The sequence below is a fragment of the Lutra lutra genome, chromosome 4 (genome assembly GCF_902655055.1).
Source record: "Lutra lutra chromosome 4, mLutLut1.2, whole genome shotgun sequence".
In the NCBI taxonomy this organism is placed as follows: domain Eukaryota; kingdom Metazoa; phylum Chordata; class Mammalia; order Carnivora; family Mustelidae; genus Lutra; species Lutra lutra.
The window spans coordinates 1,099,328-1,111,957 of record NC_062281.1 but is presented as its reverse complement, the minus strand read 5'-3'; the positions used below and the strand labels follow the sequence as shown (position 1 = coordinate 1,111,957).

The following is a 12,630-nucleotide window of genomic DNA, read 5'->3' as shown; positions in this document are numbered from 1 at the left end:
GCCTGAGGCTCTGCTCTGTTCCTCTCGGCACCCCCCTGCCTGGGGCCTTGAGGCCAGTGCAGACCTCCCACGAGCCCCCGCCAAGCAGCGGGTTCTGGGGCTGCCTCCCAAGACCAACGCTGCAGCGCTGTGGCCTGACCCGCCCCCAGCAGCTGCTCGAGGGGCAGCTAGAGGACAGAGCCGGCAGCAGGGGCAGCCCAGGCCCCGTGCGGACGCGTGCCCAGCAAGAACCCCACCAATGTCCCCGCACAAACCGCACACACCCAGCGGGGCGTCGACGCCCAGGATCCGAGGGTGGGCCTGCTCTGACCTCTCCAGAAACAAGGGGACAGCCCCAACGTGGGCCCTTCAAGCCCCAGGACCGGGCGCCAGGAGACTGGCCTAAGGAGCCAGGAGCAGGTGGACAAGGAGCGAGACAGCCCAGGGACGGGTGGGGGGATGGGGAAACCCCCCGCAGAGCAAGCACTGTGGGGCTCCGCTCTGGGGCTGAGGGAGGTACAAGAGCCAGCCAAGCGGCCTGGGGAGGGACCCGGGTACAGGAGGGAAGTGGGGGGTCCAAGGGGAGCTCACATGGGGAGAAGCTCCCTGAGTACTTCCTTGGAGAAACTTGGGACACAGGGAATGGGTGTCCCACGTCTTTCTCTTAAAGATTTATTTAGGGGCGCCTGGGCGGCTCAGTGGGTGAAGCATCTGCCTTCGGCTCAGGTCACGATCTCGGGGTCCTGGGAGGAGCCCCGTGAAGGCTCCCTGCTCACCGGGGAGCCTGCTTCTCCCTCTCCCTCTGCTCCTCACCCCTGCTCACATTTCGTTTACTCTCTCTATATAAAATAAAGCCTTAAGATAAAAGACACTTATTTATTCTGAAAAGGAGAAAGACAGCACACGCACGCAGACACTGAGGGGAGAAGCACAGGGACAGGAACAAGCAAACTGCATGCTGAGCGCAAAGTCCAAGGGGGGAGCTGCATCCTACGACCCCAAGACTGTGACCGAGCCGAAATCAAGAGTCAGGCACTTCACCTACAGAGCCCCCAGGTCTCCCTTAGGTGTCCCACTTCTGGCTAGAGTGGCAGGGGCCCCCCAACACTGGGCGATCCCCCCCAAAGGAGCCCCTCGCTACATACCACCACCAGGGGACTGTCCCTGGGACCGCACAGTGAAGACCCGGTGAGACCCACACAAGGCCCAAGAGCACAGCCGCCTTTTCCGCCAGTGACCTAGGCCGAGGGGACACGCCACAGAGGAGAGGGCAGCCTCCCCGGGCTACATGGCCAATACGGCGGCCTAAGCGACGGGCGGCAAGCTCTCACCCAGAGGGGAGGGCAGCCTCCCCGGGCTACATGGCCAATGTGGCGGCCTAAGCGACGGGCGGCAAGCTCTCACCCAGAGGGGAGGGCAGCACAAGGCCTGGCTCGAGTGAGAGACTCAGCCACCCCCAGGTCTGCCCGAGGCCACCGTGATAAGTGGGCTCTTCCTGCGGTCCCACCAGAGCAACCTCCTAGACCCCCACTCTCAGCCACTGCACCAGCCGCTCATCTGTGCCGTCTCAGGGACGCTAGGCCAGCCCCCAGGCTCAAGATGAGGCAGGGGAGGGGAGGGGAGGAGGGCGGGCTGCCACTGTCCCGGGGCAGGTGAGCCAGAGGGGCTCTCCCACCCAAGTGACGTCTGGGAGGTGACACGCGCCCATCCAACCGCGGCTTCTCCTCGGCACACAAAGGGCACCACGTCCAGGTGGCAGGTAGGAATCCCATAGCCCATGGCCGCCGTGGAGCCCCCCAGCCTGGGGCACAGGTGCACATGCTCGGGTCAGCGCCCACTCTGCGTACAGGAAGGCTGCCACCTCAGGGTGGCCCGAGCCCCGGCCCTGGGCCCTGCATGGAGCGAGAGTCAACGGGAGCCGCGTACGCTGTCAACATGAGCTGGGACCACTAACTGCCGCAACAACATGGTGGTGAACTGGAAACCAGTTCTGAGGTCTATGAAAAGCTTCTTCTCTGCGCTTTCTCCAGCGTCTGTCGGCCCTGAGACCGATCGAGCAGGGTCTCTATGCAGCCACAATGTGGTAGACCCCACCAGCCCTCAGCAAACAAAGCTCTCTGAGGCCCTTTCTCGGGTATCAGCTCTTGATTCGCCCCTGCTGCCAAGAGACTCACCCCCAGGAGCAAAGTGAAGGGAAGACGGCTAGAGGCAGAGACAGGACGCACCAGTGGGGGGGTCACATAGTGTCCCCAAGTGACCACCTGCCCTACCCCCCCAGCCAAAGTCTGACTCTGGGTGGAGTGGGCAGGGAGGTCTCAGGGCAGGGGAGCTGGGGAGAGGAGGCAGAGGAGGGGAAGCAGGAGGAGGAGTGAGGCCGGAGCTTCATAACGCTCCGTCCCCAGGCGCAGGGCACCAGCGGCCACACGGCTGCTGAACAATGCAGTTTTGAATTCAATTAAAGCGATTATCTGTTGTGCCAAATAAATCGTGTACAGCATATATCCTGCGGCACTTTGCACCTCTGGGCTCATTATTCCCTAACTGTTTCCTCCTGTTTACGCGCTCTCAGATTAAATTGCTGATAATATGCGCCAAAATAAAAAATGAGCGCACCTTGTCCCAAGAAAATTGATTCTCCCTTTTCCTGAACCGGCGATTGCCAGGTTTTATATACTCTGTTCCTGGTGATCATTAGTAATTCAATTTTCTTTTTATTAGCCCCCTTATCTGCTGAGCAATATAGTGGCAGAGCTGACCTCTTTCGCACGGGTAAATGTTTAAAATCTTTTCCCTGATTAATTTTGCCAGTTAAGAAAAAGAGGAGAAATGGCCCGGCTCTTAGCCATCACAATGAATAAAGCTTAATGTTGATTGTGATGGAATTTCTAACGCCAGGGAAATTGATTGAGCGCGGCAATTACACGGGAACAGGAGCTCCAGGGAGATGGGATCGCTCTCTCCTGGCCACAGCCTTTTGGTTATTTAAAACAATCCAATTTGCAAGGATAATTATGTATTAGTGTTTTATCCGCCACTTGAAACGAACAGGGGAGTTTCGATACTGGCCCAGCATTAGCAGGTCATTGCCGCAAATTACTTGATATCTGCTTTCTTTCACATAAAGAGGAAATTAGGCAATCAATTACCAGAAAGAGGTGGGCTGAGGGATAAAGAGGGGCGAGTGCGCCCTCTGCTGGCCACTGGCGGCGGGGCTGAGGGCAGGCCCTGCCCCTCCCCCCCGCCTCCAGGCAGGAGCCCACTGGGGGTTGGGTCCCTCCCCTATAGGGCTTTCACGGAAGTCCGGACCTGGACCAATGATCTGTCAGAGGAAACGGGGAAGAGAAGCCTCGAAGCAGCCAGTCCACCGCGGGGAGGCACCCCCGGCCGGCCCGGAGCCCCGGAGGCCTGGGTCTGCACCGTAAATGTCCACAGAACCAGCCGAAAGCCACCGGCAGCTGGCTGGGGTCTGCCCAGGAGGCTCAAGCCCAGAGCCTGGGGGCCGGAACGTGGAGCAGGGAGAGGAGGAAGGCGGGGAGGGAAGCCGGTGGGTCCTGCGAATGAGCCGCTTGGGGGAGCTGGCCGCCCACACCGTAGCCGCCCTCAGCCCAGCTAACACTCGTCCTCGCTCCCAGCCCTGCCACAGCCGCCTCCGGCAGTCCCGGGCTCTCGGGCTGGTGTGTCTGGAGCCTCCTGCCCAGCGTCCCAGCGTGCTGCGATGCACCTGCCACCCAGCGTCCCAGCGTGCCCGCACATCGGCCACGAGGTCCCCGGCCACTTCTGAGAATGAGGACCCCGCTCCTTGGCCCAGCATTCAAGACCTTGCCGAAGGCTCTTCCTGGCCCCCTGCCTTTCTAGGCCCGCCCTCCCTCTGGCTTCAGCCCCCAGCCCCGGGCCTGCCACAGAGGACCTCCCTCTGCTCCTGCCACGTGGCAGAGCGCGTCCCACCTGAGCCCCTCAGTGGCGGGCTGGCGCGCTGTCCACTCTTCCCCACCCCCGCAGGCCTCCGTTTGGCGGTCATCTCCTCAGACGCCAACAGCCTGCCTAAAGCAGCCTGCCCCCCGCACAGCTCTCCACTATGGGACCCGTTTTCTTTCCTCAGGGTGCATCGCCCCCCCACCCAGGAGCACCCGCGGCTTGTTTATGAGGACCGGAGTAGCCGTCCTGACACTGCAATGCGGCCCCACAGGCGCACGACCCGCGGGGCGGCCCACCTCGCTGCACCACGGCCGCTCCGCACCTGCCTGCTGGCTGGACAGCAGAACAGAGGGCGGGCAGGGGACAAATGAACAGAGGGTGACGGGGGATGGACAGTGGTAGGTGGAGGACAGACGGGCGAGAGACAGATGAGGGGCGAACAGATGGGGAACAAGTATGGGGTACACAGGCGGGCAGATGCACACTGGGGGGTGGAGGGTGGACAGACGGGTGGACGGACGGATGGAGAGGATGGGGAAGCAGATGAGTGAGAGGCAGCCTCCTCCAAGCCCTTCCCCCCACAGGCCTCTCCCCACCCTCTCCGCAGTGCTCCCGGGGCGCCTGTGCCGCGGCTGTCACATCCCTCCATAACCCCAAGCTCAGCCGCTCACCTCCTAGTCCAGAGAAGTACGCAGGCAGGGACTCCCGCCACTCAGCAGCAACCGCCCTGCCGCCCGCCGCCCCAGCAGGAGGCAGCCTCTGCACGGTGCCGCAGCCGGACTGCTCCGGGCCCCGCGAGAGCCCATCACCCCAGGCCCAAGGCGCACGGTACACAGCAAGTGGGCCGGACGCACACCGCCTTCTGGGCCCCCCCTGAATCTACAGGTGCAGCATCCCCACTGGCCCCTTGACTCTCTGGGCCGTCATCCACCTGGCTGCCAGCGAGGGCCCTAGGGCACGGTGACCTGCGTCCCTATGTGAGGGTGCCAGCCCCCGTGTGGCCAGGGTCCTGCTCTCCCCGGTGGCCTGTAGCCAGCAGCCCCTGCCGCGAGCCGGGCTCCAGCAGCCCCCAGCACAGTGGGCAGGAGCACAGCAGTCCCGCCGCGTGGGAAAGCGCAGCTGTGCCCCGAGGGTCCCAGGGCTTGTCCATGCGTTGCCCCTTCTGGAAAGGAGGCCTCAGCGGCAGGCCGTCAGCACAAAATTTCTCCAACCGAATGGCGCTCCTTCCTCAGGGCTGCCTGCCACAGGGGACCACCGCGGTCAGGCCTGTCTGTCCCCAAACCAGGTTCCCTGGGGGCAGGGACAGGACACGCCAGGCCAGGCCACAGTCAAGGCCAGCTCAGTTCAACTCCTGGAGGGCGGCAGGGACCGATCTGAGGTAACCCCGCCCCCCTCAACGCCCAGCTCGGCACCTGCTCTACAAGCACTTGCTTCCGTGCCCAGCAGCTGCCCGGTGGTCCTCCGGGAATCCTATGCTCCGGAGCCCCCCGGCCCCCAGGCAAGCAGCCTCCGCCTGGGACACTCCTTCCCCAAGCCGCCTCGCACACATCCTCACACACGTCCTCGCACCATATCCTCACAGCACACCCCTGTAACTCAAATGTCACTGAAATACCACCATCTCGGGGCATCCGGCTTGGCCACCCGTCTCCGTCTGCCCTGACCCACTCTCCCTGCGCCAAGTCAAGGCGGAAATGCCTCGGGGCCCCCTGGAGCCCCCGCACCTGGAGCAGGATACGAAGGGGCCCGTGGATACACCGCCTGCCACAGCCAGGCCTGAGGCCCATCACCGCCAGCAAGTGGTTGTCCCCATGAGATGGCTTCTCTGTGGGGACAGATCCCTGTCGGCACCTTCTCCTCCACTCACTCGACCTCTCTGCCCCCTGAGACACAGGAGCTGGGTGGAGCCGTGAACCCCTGCACAGACCTGGACGCCCCCGGGCCCCACTTCTGATCTCTCTCCCGGCGGCCCCAACCTCCCCGGGCGCGCAGCCACCCGCTGCCAGCCTCCCAAAGCAAGGGCGCTCTCAACCCGTCCTCCTCCGTCCGTCCCACAACAGCCTGGCCATCGGTCCCTCCACGGCCTTCTGCCCACTCCCCGTCAGCTCCGTAGCCAGAGCCTCAATGCAGCCCCCTCGCCGTGGCCACCAGGAACGCCGTGGGGCTCCCTTTACTCCATCCACCCGGGATGGGGTCCGCACTTGCTGCGGCAGCCAAAAGTCAGGTGGGGGGCCAGCAACCTTCAGCCTCACTTCCTCAGCCTCCTGTGGCCCCTGCGCCCCGCTCTCCTGCCACCGGCTCCCACTCAGGCGCTCGGCTGGGCCCAGGCACCGCCTCCTCCCGGAGCAGAGTCCGAAGCCCCGATGGCCCCTCCAGGGGCTCCCCAGACACCCGGCACGGAACAGCCATCGGGCTGCGAGTGCCGGGGAAACCCCATCACCTCCAGACTCCACGCGCACCGGCCTAGGGAGCCGCCGCCATGCATCCGCCAGACGCTCAAAGGGGAGAAAACAGGGCTACCACGGGACACGGTCCACCCGGAGCAGCCCAGGCTCTCCAGGACACGGCGTCATGGGTGATCCCCCCTCTTCCCGATCCCGAGACCACCGAGGCGTGCCAGCTCCCCCAGTGTGCTGCCACGGCCACTCCAGGGGGGACCACAACCCACAATGCCCCCCTGCCCTTGACCCTTCACTAGACACCAGCAACTCAGGAAGGGGGCAACGCGGACTCCTCCCAGGCCAGCTCAGGGTTCCCAGGGAAGAGGCAGCAACCCACAGGGAGAGGAGGGTAGGCCGGTCGGCCCAGGACAGGCGGCAGAGGCCTAGGATAGGGGAGCCCAGGACAGCATACACCACCCCTCCTCCCCCTGCAGGCCGGTGAGGCTCCCGCCCTCTCACCCTCTTTCTGGCTCCTTCCACCAAGAGGAACGTGACGAGGTCTACCAAAGAGACCTGCTAAAAAGGCCACCACACACCTGCCCAGACGTACCTCCCCCACCCAGAGTGCAGGATACAGCGGCCCAGGCCTTCCCCTCTGCTCTCCAGCCCGAGCTGCCCCCCTGCCCAGCGGGCCGTGCGTTCTCGGGCTGGAGCGCTGACCTCGGGCGCTGCCGGTGGTGCCTGATGGGCCAGCAGAGCCAGCGCAGACGGAGGGAGAGGCGAGGCTCACAGACCGGGCGCAGCAAGGGCGAGCCTTCCAGAACCCCTCCTCCCGGTCGTACCTTCCTTGCCAGGGAGGTGGGCCCGGCCTGGAGGCGGGCAGCACAGCCGGTGCCTGGTGGCCTGCATCAGCCCCTTGCTGGGGGTCCTCCTCGGCACGGGGCTGCTCTTGCCCCGGAGGGCCTGCCTCCGCCGCAGGCTGAACTGGCTCTTGGCAGCGGCGGCAGGTGGGGGGCTGCTTTTCTTGTCCCCGGGAAGGCTGCAGAGAGAAATAGCGGCAACTCCCAATGGGCCCCACTAAGGCCGTCCTCCGGCCCCCCGGCCCACCCAGACCCCGGCACCAGGAAGCCAGCCCGGGAGGCAGCCCGCCCCTGCGGGAACCAGCCTTCCACCGAACGCTGCTGTCTGAGAGCTGTCGCCCTGCTCCTCCCCTACAGAGCCTGGAGCCGGGGCAGAGGGAGGGTGGCCCCAACCCTTGACCCCCACCTGGCACATGTGCTCCAGGTCTCCCCGGGCTCCCCAGGCCAGATGAACTCTCCAGTGGGGCTGGGGGAGGCCCCAGGGAGCAGAGGAGGAAGAGCTGCCCCGGCCTCTCGCCATCTCGGTGGAAGGGGCTGCTTCCCGTGGCTCCCCCTTCCACACCAGCTGAAACGCAGGCAGGCCGCCGTCCAGAAAAGGCGGGGGAGCCCAAGTAACCTGGCACCTGTCTGGAAGAGCAGGGCCAAGACCAAGGTCAGACAGCAAGAAGAACCTCCAGAGCCGGACTCCCAGCGAGAGCACCTCTGCCCTCGAAGTGAACAGCTGCAGGACTAAGCCCCGGAGCCCAGCCCCGAACCCCAGCCCCAGCGCCACTGCTCAGCCTCCTCACAGTCCATAAGGCTGGAGGGTCAGGGAAGTGACACCTACTCAGTGAGACAGGAACTCGCCTGGCCACTTGGCAGCCACCAAGGGGACAGACTTCCTCCCTGGAGCACCCTGGGTCTGGGCTGGATGGAAAGCCATCACCCACAAACCCCGAGGACCCCGAGCTTTAAAAGCTGAGCCAGCAGCCTCCAGTCTCTCACCAGGAGAGAGGCTGGGCGTGTCGGCACCCACCTCCACCCGTCCTCGCCGGCTGGGCCCCCGCTACTGAACTATGAGGGAGAGCAGTAACCCCAGCCTCGCTGGTCCCGCCTGCATGGGGCCTGGGGTGGCGGCAGGGCACCCACCTGGCACCGGCCCGCCTCCGGACGATCTTGGTGCGGCTCCTCACTTTGTAAGCCGAGAGCGGGGTCTCACCGAAGGGGGGCTTCAAACTGCTGGGGCCCACAGCTGCTCTGTCCCCTGGTGGGGACCGAGACGGGACCGGAGAGAGCTGGGAGGCGTGGTCCTTGCTGCCAGCTTCCGACTGCCAACGGAAGGAGGAGGACGAGGAGGCCGAGGGGCTGGATGCTTTCCACTTGTACTTGCTGGGGGAGGCCCCGGCCGTGGAGGCCGCCGCCGACCTCCTGGGCTTGGCATCCGGATCGGCTCTGAGCTGTGGCTTCTCCTGTGCTGCTGTGCCACAGGGGGCCTTGCACACGAGCTCTGAGGCCGCTCTGGGGCTGAGGGCCCTCCGAGGGGCCCGGGCGCTCTTTGCTGGCGCAGCCACCCACTTGTAGTTGTTCTTCCGGAACTTGTTGGTGCGGCAGGGCACGGGCAGCGAGGCCTGCCTGGGTCCAGAAGCTGGTCTAGCTGGGCCGGGGCCCGTGTCAGAGGAAGCCGGCTGATCTGCGTGGCCGGCACTCACTCTCCCGTCTCCAAGGAGGTGTGCGACACAGCTGGACGCAGAGTGTGAGCCCAGCTTCCGGCCCACAGCCAGGCCGCCGCGGTGGGGCAGGGTGGAGGATGGGAAGCGGGCCTTGACGGCAACTGCGCTCTCACTGACCGTGCGCCGGGGCTCCGAGGGGCTGTCACTCATGCTGCCCGCAGACTTCACCACCCGAGGCTTGCCAGGCTCCTTCTGGCAGACCGGCAGGGGGTCCTCGGCACTGCAGCTCCCCTTGACTCTTCCTGGCTTTGGGGGTTGACGCTGCGCACCCGGGGGCTCGCCCTCCCCCTCCTGAGGCCTGTGGTTGCTCCAGGGAGGGCCCTCAAATTCTTCCAAGGAGCCCCGAGAGACGCCCACAGCATTAGCCGAACCCGGTTTTGATGGCGGTTTGATTTTGATGACCATGTTCTGATCCGAACTCAGCCGCACCTGCCTCTCCAGGACGTACTGCTGGGGGTCGGGATCCTGGCTGTCCCCAGCCCTGAGGGACGGCTGCACAGCCCCGTCACCAGGCCGGTCCGAGGACGCTGGGGGCCGATTCACAAGAGAGTATTTCTTGCGCCAGGCGGGCCCGCGGTTCGGAGAGAAGCCCCTCCGGCTTGGGCGAGGGTAGCCGGCACTGAAGGCCCGGCTGCTGCCGTAAGCAGGTGGTTGCCACCGGGAAGCGGCTGAGGCGCCTGGGGCAGAGCCACCGCCATGGAGGTTTTTGTAGTCATCGATCAGACCTGAGGAGGCAGAACCAGAGGCCCCGTTAGCCACAGGGTGAACATAAATTCAACGACAGTCCCCCCGGAAGCGCATCCGCAAAACGCCCCACGGACCCCACCTCACTCCTGAGCCGCCGCCAGGCCGCAGCACAGGCGAGGCGGCCCCGGGAGCCTGAGACCATGGACATTCCCTCGGCCCACCGATCCCGAGAGCCTTCTCCCACCGGCTCGACTTCAGTCCTCTCTCTGGTTGTCTGTCCCTGCAGCACGACACCCCTAAGTTGCCAGGAGTGTCACTATCCTGGTTCCACAATCCTTCGAGGGGACGTGTCGCTCGGTGTGAAGAGACCGGCAGGGTCCCGTGCTGAATGCCCCAGCAAGGGAGCTCGTCAGCCCCGGCAGCCCTCCGGGGGCCCACAGGAGGAACGCGGCCAGGAGCGCACCTTAACAGTCTCCCTGCCGGGCAGACAGGACAAGGAGCACCAGGCAGCGGACACCTGTGAGCGTCCACGGTTGACAAGAGTGTCACACTGTCGTCCTCTGAGGAGAGAAGGGCCGCAGCAGTGGGCTGCCACCACCACACAGACCTTCCAAGGAAGCCCCTGGACAGTCGTCCTGGCTGGCGCAGGAGGGAGCGGCCCAGGGGCTTAGAACTCCACCAACGAACCCAAGCTGGCCTCCAGTTACACACTCGCCCACACAAGTCCTGTCCCCAGGCCCAAAGCCAGCCATGCCCTGACCCGGGGACACCCCGTGGCAAGCAGGACAGGAGCCCCAGAAGTCTCCTCCGGCCGACCATCCCCCTGCACGCTCTCCGGCTCCTTACGTCTTCCCAGTAAGGGGAACTTTGAACGGGAAATTTTTCAAGGACAGAACCGCACGTCGGGTCTAAAGACGGGAGAGCTGCGAACCTGAGGCCGAGGAGTCGGACCGCGAAGTGCGCAGCCGGACGAGACGTCCAGGGTTCCGCCCGCCGCCCCGAGGACAGGCCTCCCGCCCCACTGTGTGGCCCCGAGAGCGAGAGGGCGCCGGCCCGCGGGGCGGGGTGCGGGGTCGCCTCCGGTCGGTTACTAAGCGACGGCCCCGCCGCCACCCACCGCAGCGCCTGAAGGGCCCGCACTAGCCGTCGGGCGAAGCCCGGGCAAGGGGCTGAGCCCGGCCGGCCCGGAAGCCCGTCCAGGTCCCCTGCCGCCCTCCCTACCCGACCCGGCCGGGCCGTCGAGACCGCAGGCGGAGGGCGACCCGCTTCGGGGAGGCCGGCAGGGGCCCGCCGTGAGGTCCCGGGAAAGAGAAGGACTCGCGACCCGGGCCCGGCCCGACCCACCCTGCAGGAGACGGATTTGTCGTCGTAATTGCTCCTTCTCCTCCATCTCCCGAGTCCGCGACGCCGGGCCAGGCCCCCGCGACGTCATCGCGGCGCGACTGCTTCCCCCGCCCCCGCGGGCGGGGCGGGGCCGGACCGGGGGCGGGGCGGGGCGGGGCGGGGCCCGCCGAAGCGCCGAGACTGCGCACTGCAGCCAGGCCCGGGCGTTGGCGGGGCTGCGAGGGACGCGCCGTCGCCCTGGCAACGCCCGCGGAAAGGCGGGGCCCGGCGAGCGCCGAGCTAGGAGCGGGATGACGTCAGAAGGGAGCGCCGGCAAGTGGCGCCAGCGCGCCGGGGGCGGGGCGACGGCCGCACGGGGCTGGTCCCGGGGGAGACGGTGGCTGTCTCTAGACTGCGAGCCGCGGAGGGCGGGGCTCTGGGGCCGCTGCGAGGGCAGCCCGCGGGCGCTGCTAACGCCGCTCCGCGGGCCCGGGCGGGAAGAGAAAACGAGAACGAGGAGCCCCGGGGTCGGAAACCTCGGCCAAGCAGGGAGATTTCTGTTGTCGGTGGGAACACGTGTGGAACAGACGTTCGCACGCTCGTCGGCCGCCGGGCGCCTGAGACGGGGCGGCCGCGGGGGGGTGCGAGTGAGACGGGGCGGCCGCGGCGGGGGGGAGGGGGCGAGTGAGACGGGGCGGCCGCGGGGGTGGGCGAGGCGCGTGAGATGGGGGGGGCGCGAGTGAGACGGGGCGCCGCGGCGGGGGGGGGCGAGTGAGACGGGGCGGCCGCGGGGGTGGGCGAGGCGCGTGAGATGGGGGGGGCGCGAGTGAGACGGGGCGGCCGCGGGGGTGGGGGGCGAGTGAGACGGGGCGGCCGCGGCGGGGGGGGCGAGTGAGACGGGGCGGCCGCGGGGGTGGGCGAGGCGCGTGAGATGGGGGGGGCGCGAGTGAGACGGGGCGGCCGCGGGGGTGGGGGGCGAGTGAGACGGGGCGGCCGCGGGGGGGGGGGTTGGGCGCGTGGGACGGGGATGGACAGCGCGCGCCCGCTGAGGGCTTCTGTCCTGCGGAGACTCGCGGACCGAGGTGCTGATGGCTGCGGTGCCGGACGTTCGCACTGACCCGGGTTTGGAGCCTGCAGGGTCGTCGCGGGGCAGCTAAGACGTCATGACTTTTGGGGCCACCGAGTGAAACACGCGTCTGCTGCAGACCCGCACGGCAGCCGGTGTCCCAGGAAAGTCCTCAGGCGGCGCGGACACACGGGCATGAAGGCTGCAAGAAGTGGGGAACTTGCTAGGAAACAGTTACCGCAAAAGTAATAAAAACGGGAGGAACAGTCGCGATCGCACCCGCGGCGGGTACCGAGGCGGACGTTAGCCCTGCGCCGGTGTGACACAGATCCGTGAAGGTCTCCGTGGAAACTCATCGTTTCTGCCGCGTTTGCGAGTGCAACACGGCCAGCAGGGACGGCTGCAGGCCCGCCCAGCGGCCGCCTCCCGGGTCAGCGCCAGGCACCCTCCCGACCCACATGTCTCTGCAGAGAGGCGAAATCTATCTGGAACCATCTTTGCTTCCCGTGTCCTTTCGGTCCCGTCCATCCTCTGCCGTACCCTCCCCTCGGCTACTGCACTGTCCTGGCTGAACCCTAACTACAGGGTCCATGTCTCTGCCCCCCCCACAAGCCACAAGCAGCCAGAGGCACCCTAGCAGGGAGGCGTGTGGACGGGCTCGGAGTGACTTACGTATCAGGACTGGCATAGGAGCCTTTGGCCTTGGCAGG

The 12,630-nt window shown here is 66.3% G+C and overlaps 1 protein-coding gene across 1 annotated transcript in view; it reads right to left on the bottom strand.

The window, feature by feature from the left end:
- Nucleotides 1-11,030, bottom strand: part of ZC3H3 (zinc finger CCCH-type containing 3) — an 82,117-nt gene extending 71,087 nt beyond the window's left edge. The window contains exons 1-3 of the mRNA XM_047726294.1: nucleotides 10,876-11,030; nucleotides 8,264-9,569; nucleotides 7,118-7,314 (exon numbers count right to left, since the gene is read on the bottom strand). Coding sequence (XP_047582250.1) covers nucleotides 7,118-7,314; nucleotides 8,264-9,569; nucleotides 10,876-10,963 — 1,591 coding nt within the window. The 5' untranslated portion in view covers nucleotides 10,964-11,030. The remainder of the gene's footprint in view (nucleotides 1-7,117; nucleotides 7,315-8,263; nucleotides 9,570-10,875) is intronic.
- Between the last annotated feature and the right edge of the window lie 1,600 nt (nucleotides 11,031-12,630).